An 18,523-nucleotide genomic window follows, 5' to 3' on the forward strand; every position below is an offset into this window, starting at 1 on the left:
AATTAGTAAGTACGTTGTACGGAGTACCTACTAATTCCATGGATAGAACGGATTGAATAAAAAAAACATGGATCTTCTGTGTGGCATGCACTGCCCTTCTGTGGTATGTATATCCTGCTTCACATATGGCAAAGCAGAGTGTAATGAATGGACCTGTTTTAGACAATCATAGATAAAAGAATTTTGACGTTACGTGCGTTTCGCCAGTGCAGTTGTCAACGTCAATCCCAGTAATTCCTTTCAGAACGCAAAATGGCGTTGAATTTGGCTGTAAAGGTTCATCCTGTTGTTTTATTCCAAATAGTGGATGCATATGAACGGCGTAATGCAGATTCACATCGCGTAATTGGAACATTACTTGGTAAAAATATTTTTTGCATCTATGTCTCTTACAGATATAAAAGTTACCATGCCGACGTCATGATATTTTGGTTATTGTTTTTCTTTTTATCTTATATTATAAAAATTATGTAGTGTTATTATATTACATAGTGTACACTATACAAATCTTTAGACTACTTAAGAGTACTTGGTAGTTCTGAAGGCATTTGTTTAAATTTGAAGTTTGCATTTTAAGGTTATGTTAAATGTTTTTGATACTTCCGACTACAGGCACTTCCGACAAGGGTGTGGTAGAAGTAACAAACTGCTTCTGTGTGCCACATAAGGAACATGCAGATCAGGTGGAGGCTGAACTAAACTACGCCCTGGATGTTTATGAACTCAACAGAAGGGTCAATGCCTCTGAAAGTATTGTGGGTAAGTGTTAAACATTCACTGGGCAAGGCTCTGCCAACATGTATTGCAGGCTTTAAAGTACATGATGACAGATATCCAAAGCAAATAAAAATGCTCTTCAAAATTTAATCAGCACTGGTACCTATTACATTGTTTAGGCAGGCAGCAGTCAATTGATCCTTTAGGCCTCACATTTTGTTTAGTATATGTGCAAGTGTTAAGTAAAATACTGGGACTTGCACTAATCAGTGCCAGTCTAGATTGTAACTTTATTTTATTTTATTATGCACTATAAAATTATTTTATGCCCTAAAAAAAATATTTATTCCTTATACCTAATAGGATGGTGGGCGACTGGCAATGAGGTGACAAACCACTCGTCAGTAATCCACGAGTATTATTCCCGAGAGTGTCGTGAGCCAGTCCACCTCACAGTGGACACGTCGTTGGCGGGCGCGCGCATGGGACTCCGCGCGTATGTGTGTGTGGCGCTAGGCGTGCCGCGCGGCAAGCAGGGCTGCATGTTCACGCCTATTGATGTCGCACTTACTGCTTACGACCCTGAGGTTAGTTTATTCCTTTGCCATGCATAGGTACCTAATCTCCCCAACATAACATTTAAAAAAATAATAATTAAAAATATACTTATTTAAAAAAATAATAATTAAAAATATACTTATTTAAAAAATATATAGATTTTTATAAGGAATTTCTGAAATAAACATTCAAGTTTAGAGATTTTAGCCCCAAATAGTGTGTGTTACAGTAATGATCTTGCAATCTGTATTCAAGTACCTACTTGATTATTATACCTATAATAAATAAGTTTATTGCACAAAATAATGTGTTATATTATTATGGTGTTTTTCTGTCCCTGGTTTAGAGTATTATTAAAATCCTCAACTTTACTACATTACTTTTTTACATGTCCAATACTGAAAAAAGTTTTGATACTGAGTTTCTAATAAATTGAATTCATCCACCAAGTAGGCCAGGGCAATGAGGATTGGAATTGCTGATGATAATGGAAAACACATATTCATTGATTTGTGTTAATAGAAACTGCTACACATATTTGTCATTGTTTTTAGATTGTGGGCATGCAGCTGTGCCAGAAGACGATGGGCCCTGCTGGTCGGTCGCGGCAGGTGCAGCCGATGTTGGACCTCGCTCAGATTGCAGAAGCTGCCTCCAAACTCTCCTCCTTGCTGGATCAGGTTTGTGAATATGATTTGTTGAGTCTATTTCTTGTTTGGCTCTCATTTTGACAAAGTGCTAATTTGTTGAAAATTTATTGAGAAACATTGTAACATACATATTAAAACATTCAAACATAATATAAACCCAACTTTTCATCCTTATTATGTTATATATTTTATTAATATTTACAATTTGTTTAATATATAAAATATGTAACCTCAATTTAGAACAACATGGCCATATGAAACAGTTTGTATCTAATATTCAACAAGTAAATATGTAGTATGTATACAATATATAATTTTTAATAACGAATTTTTAATAACAAATCCTGCAAATAACTGCCTGTCTATTATTTAATAAATAAATGTGATTTTCAGGTGCTGCAATATGTGGAAGATGTTTTAGCAGACCGCACGCAGCCTAACAACGCGGCTGGACGGCAGCTACTGGAGCTGGTCAACTCTGTGCCCAACCTCTCTGCAGACACCTTTGCTGATGCTGTCAACTCCAGCGTCAAGGATCTGCTTATGGTACAATTTGATTGCATTACTAGAAGACGTGTTAGCAGACCTCACAAAGCTTTAATCTTTAAGTTTATTTATATCATATACTCTGAAATTGCTTAGAATCAAACTAAGGCATCAGAACCACCATTATTAAGAATTATTGTTATTAAAAAAAAACATATAACATACACATAATAATCTGTATATGATATGTATGATTTTGTTATTTTTTCCTCCAGGTGGTGACCCTAGCGCAACTCATCAAAACTCAACTGCAGCTGAACGAGAAGTTGACGCTGCTGACGTCGCAGTGACCCCTCTACAGCCCCCAACAGTGAGCGTACGTAGCGCCTCACACGTCACAACTACCAATCAGTGTTTTATTTGTAAGACGCAAGGGATTGTTATCTTGGGATAACGCAATTATTATTATTTCTAATAAACAATTGAAAATTTATAATGTCATTTCAGTTGAGACAAAAATTTCATCGGCTCGCCCGTTTTCTTTATTGCTAGATGGTAATGTTGAGAATGAAGAGATTTCATATAGATTTAAAAGAAAAAAGTGATAATATGATATAGATGATACTCATTTTAATAACAATTAACTTTCAACAGCTTTTCTTCTGGTTGACACAATAACTGATCAGATGTAATATTCACATAAACACAAGTCCAGATTGTTTTAATGTAGTCTTCAATATTATGAATCAGCGGATCGTATGAGGTATCTGTTAACAAAATTAATTAGCAAATAAATTACTAGTTTTAGTACAAAATTATGTCTAAAGGTATACTGGTTAAACACATCCACCCAAATGAAAAGTTAGGCGGGCTACTCACACACCTGCCGCAGGGGCAGTTTAGGGTCTAAACAAGGAAATGCACGTCCATCCCTTTCTGTAGTCCCTTAAATCGAAGCGTGTGTAGCCGGTCTTACTGACAGAAGATAGGATTTGTTACGACACGTGGTCCTGACCTGTCAGTGTCAGCGACCCTGCGCTCAGCGTGACACGCCCACAGCCAGTCCGCGCGCACGCAGCGGCCGCGGCTCGCGGCTGACGCGCCGCCACACAACACGTAGTCCACGGGACCGTCTTCCGGCGTCCATTCCTTCAAACAATTATACACCAGTTACATACAAAAGACAGTTCCTTGTACACAGAAAATAAAGTAATATATTCTAACGAGAGTATGCCGCGAACACACGTGTTGTGAATCGTACTTTTTTTCGAGTGATGCATAGTGATTTATACGGCACCTGACTACACGGATAATAAAAAAATATGAATAAAACTAGCTGCGCCCCGGGGCTTCGCTCCCGTGGGAATTTCGGGATAAAAAGTACCCGTGTTGTTCCTGGTTATATTCTATCCGTGTACCAAATTTCATAACAATCGATCCAGTACATTTTGCGTGAAAGAGTAACAAAACATACATACATCCTCAGAAACTTTCGCATTTATAATATTAGTAGGATAAGCCATAAAACTGGTTAAAAATAAATTTTGCCTCAGTTCGAAAAAACCTAGCTTACACGCTAGGCGTATTTAAAAATATACAAATTCGTACACCAACCTCAACAAGAACGCCGCCATATGCCCGTACATATCTCTTGAGCAGATTGACGTCCAGCCCAGCTGTTTCGACGTCCGGCGCTATGTTGAAGGTATATCCGTCGAAGAAGTTCGGCAGGGCGGAGTGTTTTTGCTGAGGAGACGAATTTGGCGGTCTTGGGTCCGTTACGTCAGCGTCTGACTCCGTTTTTGTCTGAGTGGCTGTGAAAAGTATTATTAATTAAAATGTTTTAATTTCCATGAATGTTATATGATGCATATTCTACTCTCTTTCTCGCGTATTCGCGGCTGTGAAAGAAAACCTGGGCTACGCGTAAAAAAAATCTTGAAATTTTTGAAGTTTCGGCTATGATTTTACGACCGGCCCCCTGCTTGACGTCAATCATCTTCGGGAACAATTATTTGATTCTAGTGACTGCACTTTGTAACAATTTTATTTATTATATAATTTATTTAATTCTATAGAATATCACTGCTATTAACTTCATTTTCTATCTTGTTTTAGCTTAGCATTTTTATGAAAGCATTTGAATAAGAAAATCCTATTTGTGTTTTTAATAGTCAAATATTTTATTTTAAACTTTCTAATTAACATACACAATAATTTTTTATGTGATACCTGATATACAACATTCTTCTAATTAGCTGTTATTGCGATACAAATCTTCGAATTAAAGTTTAATCCTTTTCAATAAATTATTGATATTACATGAAACTGACTTGCCTTCTTTCCTCTCATCGTCATCACTCACATCAACAGTCCTATCGCCATCACTGTCACTGTCATGTACAGTCAATCTTCCTTTTATCCGCTCGTCCCTTACGAATTCAACATCACCAGTGGAATCATCTTGCGATTTAGTATTATTGGTATTGTCAACATGAGTCTCGGGAGTGTCGCTTCTTCGTCGCTTCTTTTGTTCGCGGAGAACTTTCTCGATTTCGTCGTCGGTGTCGCCATCTGTAGACATTTACCTCTAAACTATATGTACCAGTTTCCGACCGAAACTATGGGAAGCTATAGAATGGTGGTTCTTGGTCGTAATCCCATGTAGTATATGTATATTTTTTTATCAAAAAAAAAATTGTCGATTAATAAGAGTCGATTAATGATGATGATCCATCCCGATCAGAAAGTCTAAATAGCAAAACGTCAAACAAAGCGAAATGTGACTAAAATCACACCGATATCAGCAATAATAAGCACTGGATAAGAAAGAAAGATCGGGTCGACAGTCGTGTTGGCTGGGGAACAAAGAATTTAAAATAAATGATTGAATTACCTTCATCACGCGGCGTCGTGTCATCACCAGCAGACAAAGCGCTGAGGTCGGGCGCGGGCAGACGTCGGGCGGGCTCCGCCGCGAACCACTGCCACGGCAGCCGCCGCCGCAGCTCGCAGCACTTCTCCACCCACTCGCCCGTCGCCGCCGGCGTCGTCGGGTCGCTGGCGAGTGCTTGGCGCAGCTTGGGTGTGTTGGGGAACGCGCAACTGATACGAGTTTTAATATTTCAACATGTAGGTAGGAAGAAGAGACCCAGGAGTACCAAGAGAGACTTCAGGCAAATAAAAAAAAGCAGGCGTCGTGTCGTATCAACTGAAGCAATCAGCTGTGGAGAAAGAGCAGTGGAAAGAACAACAAGAGCCTCGCTATTAAAATAGATAATGATGATGTTATTGAGTGGCTTTGATGACCTCCATGGTGTAGTGGTCACCATGCCCGTCCGTTATCTGGAGGATTTGAGTTCGATTCCCAGTGTGCATAAAAACGTAGGTAAGTATTTTTTAAAAACACCACGGGACGCGCAGCTAGTTGAAAATGAATCAACTATCAGTACAAATCGTTTATACATTCTAAAGTAACATATTTATTAATCACGAAAGTAATTTTCTTAAATAAATATTTTGGTCTATAATGCTGTAAATTCATTAAAAAACTTGGTAAGATTGTTTTGGAGTTTAGATATGTAATTTTTTTTTATTTAGTAAAATATAAAATTCACAACACGACTCCACTTTCGGCAAAAAGTATTAAACAAATTAAATGTTTAACCCACACATTTTAGAAAATGATGAAATTTGGAATAGTCTAAATTTCATCGAAATCGATTCAAACATAATAAAAACATTAAAACAATTATTTGTCTATGGTCTTTAGACACGAACAACATGTGTGGCCCACTCACATGAGATGTGTGGCCCGCGGTCCCCAGTCGGGAAGTACAGTGGCCCCCAGCGCCGCGGCCGCAGCCCGGATGCGTCCTCTCTGCGGGTGAATGTACCCACTCAGTACTAGCGCACAGTTGGACAGCAGTGTGTGAGGCGTCGAGCTTATAGGCCCCGCTCGAAGGCCTAGAATATTCGACAAATACTATTTTAGAGGCAATATTGTGGCTTGTAGTTGCGTCCTAGAATAGGACCACTGGATGTGGCGATGTTCAGTGGGTTAGAGTGAAATAGAGGGTCGTACGAGGCGACTAAGGGACACAAGATAGGCAGCAGCAGACAGGCTGGTCGAAAAACCACAGCAGAATATAACCGAGAACACGCTTTGATGAGAGAGAGAGTGAAGTACTGACTGACATTATTATGAGTACAAAATATTTTGTACTCATAATAGACAGTCATTATTATTGCCGTTGTTTTGTACAATATGGCAATAAAGACCTAAGTGCCAGCCGCCATAAGGTTCCTTTTGATTTGGACCACCACAACTGATTGTATATTAGGGATAAGTTATAGTAAGTATATATAATAAACCAAATATTAATTTTTCACCAAATTTTGCAAATAAATGGTGAAATTTCGCATTAAAATTCATATACATACCATTATCATCACTTCTAGCTCGCTTTACAGCCTTCCTATCTTGATCGCGATTGTCTCTATGCCTATTAAATGTTGTCTTATCTCTATTTCTCGAATCATTGTCATTACTTGTTCCAGGTCTGACTGAGCTATCATTATGGGTATTTTTATGTCTATCTTGATTATTTTTAGATTTATCGTCACGATTTGCATTGTCTTTATTTCTATGCCCTAAATTATTATCATTTCTCTTTGAAGAATCATATTTGTCATCCCTATTACTGGCATTGTGAGTATTCTTTTTCGCTCTGTGTTGACTTGTATTAAGATCACTAGATGAAGCTCTATTATCTTTCCTTGCTCTTTCGTCACGCCTGTTACCTTTGTTATCATCTCTTTCTAATTGCTTGGTATTCTCTTTTTCTTTCTTGTCTTTGAGTTGTTTATCTTTAGCTTCCCTAGCATCTTTTTCTTTGGCTTTCTCGTCATTGCGCTTTTGTACCACTGAGTCAATCTTGCTATGAGGTTGCTCTTCATCATCAGTATACATTAAGCTGTTTCGATGTCTGTTCGAGCTGGGTTCAGTGCTATTTTGTTTTGATGAAGAGCTAGTGTTTTTAACAATGGGAGATTTCACTATTTTCGTTGATGTATCAGATATATTTTTTAGTATTTGTGACGTTGCTTTTCGTATTTGGCTTCCTGTTTTAAGAAAAAAATATATGAAAATATGAACATTTGCAAGTCATAAATCACGAGGTATGCTAATTTGTCTAACATTTTATCATCAATGATGTAGACATGTAGACATTATTTATGCTCCTCTAACATGGGAGTAAGTATTCTACATTTTTTACTCTATTTAAACATCAGTTGGATTTGAAGACGAAAAGTACCCTAATTATTGTTATATATTCTACTCTAGCATCAAATTTAATGAAAATAGGCAATAGTGCATACCAGTATCAGAGTTGGTTCCAGCTGAATTCTTGGCGGCTGCAAACAGCTGTCCCGGGCGGTAGTCCTCCTCATCAGATGAGCTGTTACCGAAATTGGTGCTAGCTGCTATCGCGCGGGAGGCTTGTATTGGGACGGGCGAAGCCACCACTTTGGGGGGAGGGGCTGATGATGAACAATTCTCAGGCTCGAAGATGTGGATGAAGGATAGGCCATACTGAAATTTGATGATTTTGCCATGGTTTGATAAGTTTGTAATTTGTGTGTATTGAAAAATGTGAAGTTACCGGGAAGTTTTGAGAGTAAAATTTATGTTGAAGAAGTGGTCAAGAGTTACATTTTGAGGCTTCAAAACGAAGATTATTGTTTTTGTATTTTAAAAAATCTACTGTCTGGTCAACTGTGTGATAGTCAAATTTGCCTCTTAGTGGCAGATTGACCATGCTGTGCCTACTTTAACAGGCCCTGTTAAACTGTTAAAGTAAGTGATAAGGCAATAAAAACTATAAAATTTTAAAATTAACCTTTTATTTTTTTTTGTGTTAGAGTTAAATAAATCCTAACTAAATATTATAAATGCGAAAGTTAGTTTGTTCCCTCTTCATACTCTATCAACCAATTTTCCAGAAATGTTGTATATATAATAAGTATATATAAACTTATATATAGTCTATAGGGAAAGACACAGTTACAATTCATACCGGAAAAAGTAACTGATCCCGTGGGAAATTCACGCAGGCAGAGCCGCGAGAACCAGCTAGTAAAAAATAAGAGTTACCTTGCACTGTTTGTTGTAAGGCTGGCGACACACGACGCGCACGCGGTCTCCGCGTTGTGTGCTCGAGAGCTGCTCTCCGCTGAACGACCGCACTTTGTCCTGAGGCTCTTTACGGGACTCCAATGGAGACAGAAATATGCTGCTGGGGACTAGTACCTGACGAGAGACAGTAACGCTATGAAATCAAAGCTAATGTATTTATTTTGGTAGTTACAGGGATTTAATTTTTTATAGTGATTCAAATATTGAAGCCTTGTAAAAAATTTAATTAAATTTGCATATATAACAAAACTATGTTTTAATGTTTACAATATAAATGTAAAATTTTAATTAGACTTACTTCATATGCATCAGGTGCTTCAGAGCGACCTATTAACACCTCAACCACAGCAGCATGATAAGTACCAATATGGATAGCTGATATCTGAAACATTAAGAACTCTATGTAAATTTCATCTGTCTTTAAAAGGTCAATCAATAAATAAAAAATAATAATTAAAGCACTTAAAAAAGGACACAACTTTACCTCAACAAAAATACTCCAAAATAAATAACAATGTAATAGGGCTATTATGTAATAAGGACTGTCCTTATTTGAATTCTTGTCACAAATCAAGAGTACAGCCCTACTGTTTACTACAAAGATCATTTTTCATATAATATTCAATTACATTATATTTTTCATCTTATTAGTAAGTCATTATTAATAAGTCATTACCTGCACAGCATGGCTCAGCTGGAGAACCACAGAGCAACTGGACTCACCGGCAGGGCACAACCAGCGACGCTTGCCAACCTCCCACACCAGTAGATTGCTGGCAGGGTGTTCCTAATATAATATTAGTTATATAAATATTCCATAGATATTCCATATTCAAAGCTAAAAGTGGAATTTTTATTATGCTTTTATTTGTATTTGGTATAGGATTTAATCAATTCAATCCATTTATTCCTTGCATTCATGTACAGATTCACATTGGTTGTCACAATAATGCTTGTTAGTAGGTGTTAGTACATACACCCGGATTGGGTGTTGCAAGTTTGTCAACACAGTATATTAATCAATCATATTTATTTACATTTAGGTAACTACCGCATATAATGGGTTCAAATTGGTACTTACTGGATCTTCACTGCTGAAGCTAACTATATAATCAATTTTGACTCGAGGCATTGTATTTAGATTATATTGTAGTATGTAATTAAACGGATTTCAAGTAGATAACATCTCACAAACACAAATAAAAATATTAGGTTTTCCGGCTTCCTTTTTCTTCAGGAGAAAAAGATAAATATTGGAGGCAATAGAGAATCGAGGAAAACTTTTAGAAAAGGGTACGAAAAACTGTTTGAAAAGTAAATCCGAAAGAAAAGTGTATGATCTCGAACTCTCGAGGCGAAGTCGAAGAAGAAAACAGACATTAATTCTGACATTGACTTAGGATACGACATTGACATTAAGATCAAATGATGAGTTTTATATTTTGTAGGCAAATGTAATTCAACTTATACAGCGCCTGTAAATGGATTGTATTTTTTAATTATTTTTTTTAAACTTTATAAAACCACTGTTTATAAAGCACTCATTTGTTTGCGCGTTAAAAGAAAACACTCAATAAAATAGGTAAATATTTTTAATATGTATTTTCTTATCAAAACAAATTCTTCAAAAAAATTTAATTTTAAAATTTCAATGTCGCAAGATTAGGTACTCCGGAGCATCTACATGGTCGCAAGTAATAAATAATAGATACATAATGCTTATTTTTTTCTAATTAGATTACTGGATTACTTTTTTTCGCTCTCCTAATGAGTCTCGCGCAGATACAGCATTACTGAAGGATCACTTCAAATAATAGGCTACTGAAACATGCATTTAGTAAATGCACACAAGTAAAATAACTACCTACTTATTTGGTCGATTATTAAGCTTACAGCAAATTTTATACCTAGGTACCTACGTAATAAATACAAACTATGTTACATTAATTCCAATATCTAGTATTCTATCTACAAAATAATACCATTGACTGAGTTTGACTAAGAAGGTACAAAATTGGAAGCACATAAAGGTACAAAACAATGCTATTATCGGTCGTATTTATCTGCCCTTCACAACTCTATACTTATGCACCCTAATGATGACTGGTTCTCTTTTCTTCGGCGGCACTCGTCTCTTGCTGGGCTTTCGATGGTACGTGTAACCACCTTCTGGTTGAGGCCTTGCGTATAATATGGTCGGGGCATCGTCTTCTGCTTCTGTTGGTTCAGTGTTCATCGGATGCGGTATAGAAGCGGCGTAAATATTCGGTAGTCGATATAACGGTTGATGATCAAATGTCCCTTGTTTCTGAATTATCGTCATCGACTGCGGATGGTAGGGTTCAGGGTGTTGGATGTACGTCCCTGATTGTTGAGGGTATGTTGGGCGGTAGTGAGTTTGCCGGCTGTAAGAAGTCGCGAGCGAAGTTGGAGCTTGTACATATGAGGAGACATGATGGCTGTAAGCCGGAGTGAGGCTGGTTGATGTTGGTCGTTGGCGTTGAGTTGGTGGGTAGCGAGTTATTGGCAGCGGCGCTGTGGACACGATGTGGACGATCGGCAGGGGGGCGTGTAGTGGGACGGCTGCGAAGGCCATGGGTTCGTATCCGCCGGCGAACTCGCTGGCGTAGATTCCCAGCACATCGCTCCGTCGCTGCACCGCATCTCTCAATGGCTCGCAGTGGGACTGCGCGCATACCAGCAGCAGTACTAGGGACATCTGAAATTCATAGAAATGAAAATATTACTTATTACACTGGACTTATAAAATTTTAGCTTAGGTACTTAATTTCGTCCATTAACAATATTTAATACTAAGCCGTTTTTGAAATATTCATAATTTTGAAAAAAAAAATTGTGTTCATAATTTTGAAAAAAAAATTGTGTTCGCGAGGTGAGTTTGTTTGAGGCGGGTATTCTCCGAAGCAATATATTCTGGTATATTCGAATAGAAAGCTACATTATCCGAGATTGCTATAGCTATATTTGTTTTGAAATAAATTAGTTTTCAGCAATATCAATGAACACTTCTAAAAATCCGAAAAAAAAGCTCTACCGAAAATCTTAACTTGCGTGCGCTGGCCCTACTGTTGATTATACATGCATGTAATGTACTACAATAATATAGGTTTTTAGTAGATCCATAAGAAAAGCCCGTGACACTATACATCTGTCTTTTATAATTAAATAACAATAAGACATTTTATATGTAAAAAGATAATGTAAATTAAAAGGTGCATTTTGACAATTATTACTACACAAGCATATTAATCCTTATGATTAAAAGTTATTTCATCATCGACATAATTTCATGAAGATAAATGTTGTCCTTTACAGCACATAAATTGGATGAATAGATTCTGAAATATCATGGAATTAAAAAATACGCATTTAAAAAATATATATTGTTGAACACGACACCGCTGCCGTGTGAAGACTAACTTTGAAAAAGGTGTTTTGAGATATTCAATTTTCCAGCCAACCAAAAACACTAGTAGTTACATATAGCTACGCTACGCTCTACGCTCCTAGAGTTCGTTTTGTACCATTAAGATAGTACCTACATATTTGCGTCAACGTTGGGTACGTATCTACTTACTCAAGCCTACGGTACTTATTCTTTAAAATGTGGTTCAGTTAAGGCGTATTGAAAGAGTAAAATTAGATATCGGAGTTTTACAGTTCCTAGTGCTCCTGAATTAGTTTAGTTCAAGAAAAAAACTGTAATAAATTATACTCCTAATACCTTCCTTAAGGGAAGCGGTGGTGGTTAAGCCCGCCTGTGGATCGAAAGGTCCCAGGTTCGAATCCTACTCGTGCTACATGAGTTTGTATACCCATCTGACTCATGTATAGTAGTTTTCATCGACCACCACTTGCTTCCGGTGAAAGAAAACATCATGAGGAAACCTGCACACTAGTTGATTCTTATTATCTTGTATGTGAAATGGAGAAGGCAATGGCAAACCACTCCATTAATAATGCCAAGAAGGTTGTTGTGTGTGTGTTTCATTTCACGTAATAACACGACCCTAAGCCATGAGGAATACGACTATGAACAAGAAAACCTTCCTTAGTAATCACACTATACTATTGCTGAACCGTACAAAAATCCGTCCGGTAGTTTTTGAATTTATCACGTTCATACCGATGTTCTTTTTATAATTTGTAAGTACTTAGGTAGGTATAGGTAAATAAACTTTTTTCTTTCACTTGTCTAAAATCACACTGCACATTATCCTGTTTGAATTATTGAATGGCCAATGAATATCACTCACAATGAGATCCATGTCGGTGAGCGCGGCGCGTGGCGGCGGGCGCGACCATGCGACTGGCGAGGCAGGGGCACCCTCCAGTAAACTTTCAGCCGCTTCAGCGACAGAAAATGCACAGAGCTGTTCCGTGTGTGACGAGCGAGGTACTTCCTGTGACAGTGTGATTTACTAGGATTTTTTTCCGGAATGATTTTGAGTGAGTTCCGGGACCTCAAAAAGAAAAACGGTTGAATAGAATTTATCCCATCTATCAATACCTGTTTCTCAAGATATCAAGTTTTAATTAAAATTAGACTTGAGTTTATTGTTTTTATCTTACTCCATTTTCAGCCATTTTGTGACTGCTGATTCAACCCTGTCCTCTTGATTGTCAGCATTCTTTATCTTATGCTGTGTTTCACGCACATTGGTACGAATTTGGACTGATGACCTGATGAACTGATGTTGGCCGCCTCGCTGCTGGTCGTCCGACAGTTTTTCAACTGTCTTAGTGCACCATTTGGTGATTTACTCCACCTGTCATCGATTTTTATGAACCATGAAAACATCCAACTTGTATTTAGTTACGTATAACTTCGCAATAAAAATATACCAGAATGTCGCAACGAATGTGCACATCAACTACATTAAGGGTTGAGCAGCTTATTCAACCCTGAGCAAAATGCAATAACAACGTACGTTCTGTACAATTCACATACTCTTTAATTTAAAGATGAATCCTATTATCTTAATTTTGGACGACCTCGGTGGCGCAGTGGTAAAGTTCTTGCCACTGAACCGAGTGGTCCCGGGTTCCCGATCCTCGGTCGATCATGATGGAAAATGATATTTTTCTGATTGGCCCGTGTCTTGGGTGTTTATCTATTTATGTATTTGTTATAAAATATAGTATCGTTGAGTTAGTATCCCATAACACAAGTCTCAAACTTACTTTGGGGCTAGCTTAATCTTTGTGATTTGTCCTAATATATTTAAGTATTTATTTATTTTAAAATTATAATCTTTGACCACATAGATTTTATTTATCTACAGCTCTATATGTGTACTTTCTACTACGCACTGTAACATGTGCGTGCATGTCTGTGGTCAGTTGAAATTCAAGCGATGTCATTCTTCCTTCCTCGTGGTGCGCGTAGCGTGTTCATGGGTGACACAGTCCAATGAACTACTTTTTTTCATTGTAGTATCAATTATTCACTACGTTAATGCCTACTGTTCCGGTATTTTACTCCGTTTAATATTGATGCATCAAATAAAGAAAAAGTTGATTGTAAAATTGACGATTGAATAAAATCGACACGCAAAGTTATTTTTAACAGCCTATACTTATAATTTACTACAAAATTACAATAATAATAAATAATAAAATAATATAAAATCTAATCAAACATGTATTGTACCTACCTATATAAAGTAAATAGCCTGTAAGGATGTGTGTGTTGAATGGTAAAGACCACAAAAAAAAAAACTAAATTGGGGCTAATTTGAGGTTGCCAGCAAGTTAATATTTCTCTAATTAAATTGATTGTACCTACCTATTTACGAGGCAAAAATTGATGCAAAATTGGATCTTAGATTTTAAAATTTCAACCAAATACCAATACAAATCCACGGTCGAAGTTATTAAACTTTGACCGGCAAAGAACGACCTAGCATTTGCGATTAAAGTTAATTATGCGGTTGAATTTATGAATAGAAATGTATGAGATGGCAACAATATGTTTTTGTATATGAGTCCCATATCTAATATTTTCTAGTCGCTTGAGTTAGTTACAACACTTGAAGTGTTGAACGCGAACTTGAGCTAGATTTAATGTCCACTTTAGCGATCTCTAATATTCACTTTTACCGATATGTATCAATTTTATATTAATTTATTTAGCCTTGAAGATATAAGTAAGAGGTGTCTAGATTTTTATAAATAGAGTTTTTGAAATTGTGGAAATCTACTCGGTTTTATGTGTAACAAATTCTGATAGTTCATGTACCTATTGCTACCTAACAATGAAACGATGTACGGTACGTACATATATTTTGGAAAATACCAATGAACTTACTAAACAATTAACGTAACTGTTTACTATTTATTTACAGTATAACATGTTTCACTGACGGGTTGTAATAGTTTCTATTAAGTAAGTACGTACCTATATCGCCAATTACCTAACTCATCTTGTGGGACATCATAAGTGGGACAAAAACCAAAAAGAATTGATTTGCGAAGGTAGCTATTACAAATTACTAAATTCTATATTTAAGACAGGATATGCAAGTGAAGTCAATCAAATTAATCTTCCTTTCGGAAGTAATGGGCGATGCGTTCGATGAATTTCATTATTTACTGGCCAATTTGTTTTTACGTTGGAGTATCGTTCGTGGAGTTACATTCTATGCACAATGCACATACACTTTATGATCATACATAAGTGTTACGTATTTTAATCGTCATAATATTTTGATTAAGTAGTATGTAACAAGTGGGGCAAACTGTACACAGTATACTTTTATTAGGTAATAAAAAGTTGCTGTGGAAGCTATTGGGCCCTGGGGCTATCCATGGTAATTTTTAAGAGATATCATTATTATAATTTGTAAACATAGTTTTGAATAACTAAAGAGTAATAAAATAAAATAATGTGTAATTTAAAATCGTTTATTTATTACCTAAGAAATAAGTTCTAAAAACATATTGACTAGATACACGACTATTCAGATCACCACCAGCCGTTAGAGTTGAGGGAAGCTCCAGAGTAACCATAGCTGGATTGTCCGCCGAGGCTGTAGCCTGCGCCCAGGCCTCCAGAGTAGCCTCCGAGGGCTCCGTAGCTGACGCCGGAGGAGTACGCGACTGGCGCGGCTACGACCCTCCTGACGGTGACCACTTGAGGCACAGACACCACCTTACGTACGTTGACAACTTGCGGTACGGAGACGACGCGCTGCACGTTGACCACCCTGTTGACAGCGACAACCCTGGGCGCGGACACTACACGTTGGGCTACCACAGGCGCAGAGTAGCTGATGGCAGCTCCACTACTGTAACCGCCGATGGAACCACCGCTGAAGCCACCGCTGTATCCTCCACTGTAGCCGCCGCTATATTGTCCCAATAAGCCACGCTTTTCCCGCTTCTCACCCTTGCCGGCCATCACGACCGCTACAAGCGCACATAGGCACATCTAAAAACAAATAGAAGAAAATATATAGCTATACTTAATATCCAATAGAGCGTTTGTAGATTTGCCGTCGACACGCAGAGAAGAATTTGTAAACAATTAACAACTGACAAGGTGAAAGAATAAGAATTTAAAAAAATTAAAAATTCTTTAAAAAGCAAAACAGATATAAGTAAGTACCTAATGTAGAAGGTATTAAATATTATATAACATATTGGCGGTATCTCAACAACCCTAGTTGTGGCTCATACACAATACTTACAAACAATTTCATGATGCTGGTTGTCTTAGAAGATGACCTGGTGAATGATACTGTGACGCTGGCGGACTATGCCATATATAGTGATAGGTGGTAAATGTTGCAAAATGTGTCCTTAGCGAAATGTTATAATATTTATTATGAATATCATTAGACGCGTATATTTGAACGTCTTACAATTTATTATCTAACATTTAGCTTTAGATTGATTTTACCGAGGATCCTTCTTCAGTAAAATCTAAATATTCTCACTAAGGTACCTAATTAGGTACCTACCTATTGATAAGATTATAGTTGTTGTTTTTATTTGCATTGTCAATTGTATTTATTTTATCACTAAGTATAGATGCGCTCAGGGCAGCACGGGTAGAATAATAACCTGGAATAACACAGAATACTTTTTAAGAATGAATGAATTTATGAATCACAATATTTACAAAACGAGAATAATATTTCAAACAAAATTTTAAGTGAATTTTTTGTGGTTAATTATGCAAAGTCTGACTATTATATTGGTGTTAATCTCGTTCATTATAATTTAGAGCATCTCGCGTTAAGGACGTATTTTGCAACATTAGCATTTATTACTATATATGGCACAAACATCAGCTAGCAGCATCATTCATCAGCTTGTCTTCCGAGTTCTACCACCCACCACCACCATGAAACTATTTGTAAGTATACGCCTCAGAGAAAACATCAAAAAAAGCACTATAAATCATTCAATGACTATGAGATTACGTCTTCTTTTATATGAGTTTTACTCTCTAGACTTTAAATTTCCTCATCTCGCTATGACCGATTTGTTTCTTGATAGCATCCACCCATCTCTCTGTTGGACGCCATCTTCCTCTGGTCAAGGCAGCTTAATTACATAAATATACATTTTATTTTTAGAGTTATTAATCTTTTTATTAGTAGTTTTAGACAATGTAATTTAGAAATTCATTTGGTACAACATTGTATGTGTTTATCATTTCAGGTGTGCCTATGCGCGCTTGTAGCGGTCGTCATGGCCGGCGAGGGTGAGAAGCGGGAAAAGCGTGGCTTGTTAGGACAATATAGCGGCGGCTACAGCGGTGGATACAGCGGTGGCTACAGCGGTGGATACAGCGGTGGATACAGCGGTGGCTACAGCAGTGGTTCCATCGGCGGTTACAGTAGTGGAGCTGCCATCAGCTACTCTGCGCCTGTGGTAGCCCAACGTGTAGTGTCCGCGCCCAGGGTTGTAGCTGTCAACAGGGTGGTCAACGTGCAGCGCGTCGTCTCCGTGCCGCAAGTTGTCAATGTACGCAAGGTGGTTTCTGTGCCTCAAGTGGTCACCGTCAGGAGGGTCGTCGCTGCACCAGTCGCGTACTCCTCCGGCGTCAGCTACGGAGCCCTCGGAGGCTACTCTGGAGGCCTGGGCGCAGGCTACAGCCTCGGCGGACAATCCAGCTATGGTTACTCTGGAGCTTCCCTCAACTCTAACGGCTGGTGGTGATCACAGTAAAGTTTCTAGTCAAATTTATTCTTAAAACTTATTTTATTTCAAAGGTTAAAATAAAAGTTTTAAAATTATTTTAGTGTTTTTTGTCGTAATTTACTAGCGCCCCGTCCCGACTTCGCTCGGGTAAAAACATACTATCTATTGGTGAACACCGCATGAAAATCCGTGAACAGACAGATAGACAGACAAACGCGGCAGAGGACTTTGTTTTATAATATGAAAAAAGGAAGAATATATCCATATTAAACCAAAACCTTACTACTAATAGTATGAACAGAAAAGATTTGTATTTTCTTTTGAAAATTTGAAACTTTGAAATTTTGAAAACTTTTTGAAATTTTGATGAATAAACCAAAAAACGAATTAATTAATTTTGATAAAATTTGGCATAAAGATAGATTTTAGAAAGCCGCAGGAGGAACGTATTTCATAATACATACTTACTTTGAAATGTTTGAAAAATATTCTACTTTCATTGGAAAATAGTATCTAATACAAATTTTATGGGTCGCAGTAGAAAAAAAACATTAAGTTATAAAAACAGTAAATAATCACAAGGGCTTTGCAGAAAATTTCATTGTATGTTTTCGCAATGAATAAATAAATTAATAATTATGAATGATTTTCGAATCTGAAAACTCAATAAGTATTTTTCAAATTTCCAGAAAAATTGTACCATTTTAGAGACATCCCGTGTATTGTATAAGGAGAATAT

The 18,523-nt window shown here is 37.2% G+C and overlaps 5 protein-coding genes across 5 annotated transcripts; 2 read left to right on the plus strand and 3 right to left on the minus strand.

Moving 5' to 3' along the window:
- The first annotated feature begins 200 nt into the window (after positions 1-200).
- Positions 201-2,907, plus strand: eIF3f1 (eukaryotic translation initiation factor 3 subunit f1). The gene is made up of 6 exons (XM_053752708.1): positions 201-361; positions 613-759; positions 1,081-1,304; positions 1,830-1,955; positions 2,319-2,471; positions 2,687-2,907. Exons 1-6 carry the CDS (start codon positions 253-255, stop codon positions 2,759-2,761), a joined length of 834 nt encoding a protein of 277 aa, XP_053608683.1. The 5' UTR covers positions 201-252; the 3' UTR covers positions 2,762-2,907.
- Positions 2,908-3,013: 106 nt separating this feature from the next.
- XRCC1 lies at positions 3,014-9,978 on the minus strand. The gene is made up of 12 exons (XM_053752707.1): positions 9,692-9,978; positions 9,287-9,397; positions 8,909-8,992; positions 8,569-8,724; positions 7,794-8,007; positions 6,855-7,535; positions 6,212-6,377; positions 5,308-5,516; positions 4,749-4,985; positions 4,026-4,225; positions 3,427-3,560; positions 3,014-3,178 (listed from the first exon to the last, which is right to left on the minus strand). Exons 1-12 carry the CDS (start codon positions 9,740-9,742, stop codon positions 3,151-3,153), a joined length of 2,271 nt encoding a protein of 756 aa, XP_053608682.1. The 5' UTR covers positions 9,743-9,978; the 3' UTR covers positions 3,014-3,150.
- A 260-nt stretch (positions 9,979-10,238) lies between these two features.
- On the minus strand, positions 10,239-13,031 carry LOC128674209 (uncharacterized). Its single transcript, XM_053752634.1, has 2 exons — positions 12,888-13,031; positions 10,239-11,329 (listed from the first exon to the last, which is right to left on the minus strand). Exons 1-2 carry the CDS (start codon positions 12,897-12,899, stop codon positions 10,670-10,672), a joined length of 672 nt encoding a protein of 223 aa, XP_053608609.1. The 5' UTR covers positions 12,900-13,031; the 3' UTR covers positions 10,239-10,669.
- Positions 13,032-15,523: 2,492 nt separating this feature from the next.
- LOC128674171 (cuticle protein 64-like) lies at positions 15,524-16,422 on the minus strand. Its single transcript, XM_053752556.1, has 2 exons — positions 16,323-16,422; positions 15,524-16,063 (listed from the first exon to the last, which is right to left on the minus strand). Exons 1-2 carry the CDS (start codon positions 16,332-16,334, stop codon positions 15,599-15,601), a joined length of 477 nt encoding a protein of 158 aa, XP_053608531.1. The 5' UTR covers positions 16,335-16,422; the 3' UTR covers positions 15,524-15,598.
- A 463-nt stretch (positions 16,423-16,885) lies between these two features.
- Positions 16,886-17,879, plus strand: LOC128674170 (shematrin-like protein 2). The gene is made up of 2 exons (XM_053752555.1): positions 16,886-16,993; positions 17,302-17,879. The coding sequence occupies exons 1-2, from the start codon at positions 16,913-16,915 to the stop codon at positions 17,800-17,802; spliced, it is 582 nt and encodes a 193-aa protein (XP_053608530.1). The 5' UTR covers positions 16,886-16,912; the 3' UTR covers positions 17,803-17,879.
- The last annotated feature ends 644 nt before the right edge of the window (positions 17,880-18,523 follow it).

This window comes from Plodia interpunctella, chromosome 12, assembly GCF_027563975.2.
Source record: "Plodia interpunctella isolate USDA-ARS_2022_Savannah chromosome 12, ilPloInte3.2, whole genome shotgun sequence".
NCBI lineage: Eukaryota > Metazoa > Arthropoda > Insecta > Lepidoptera > Pyralidae > Plodia > Plodia interpunctella.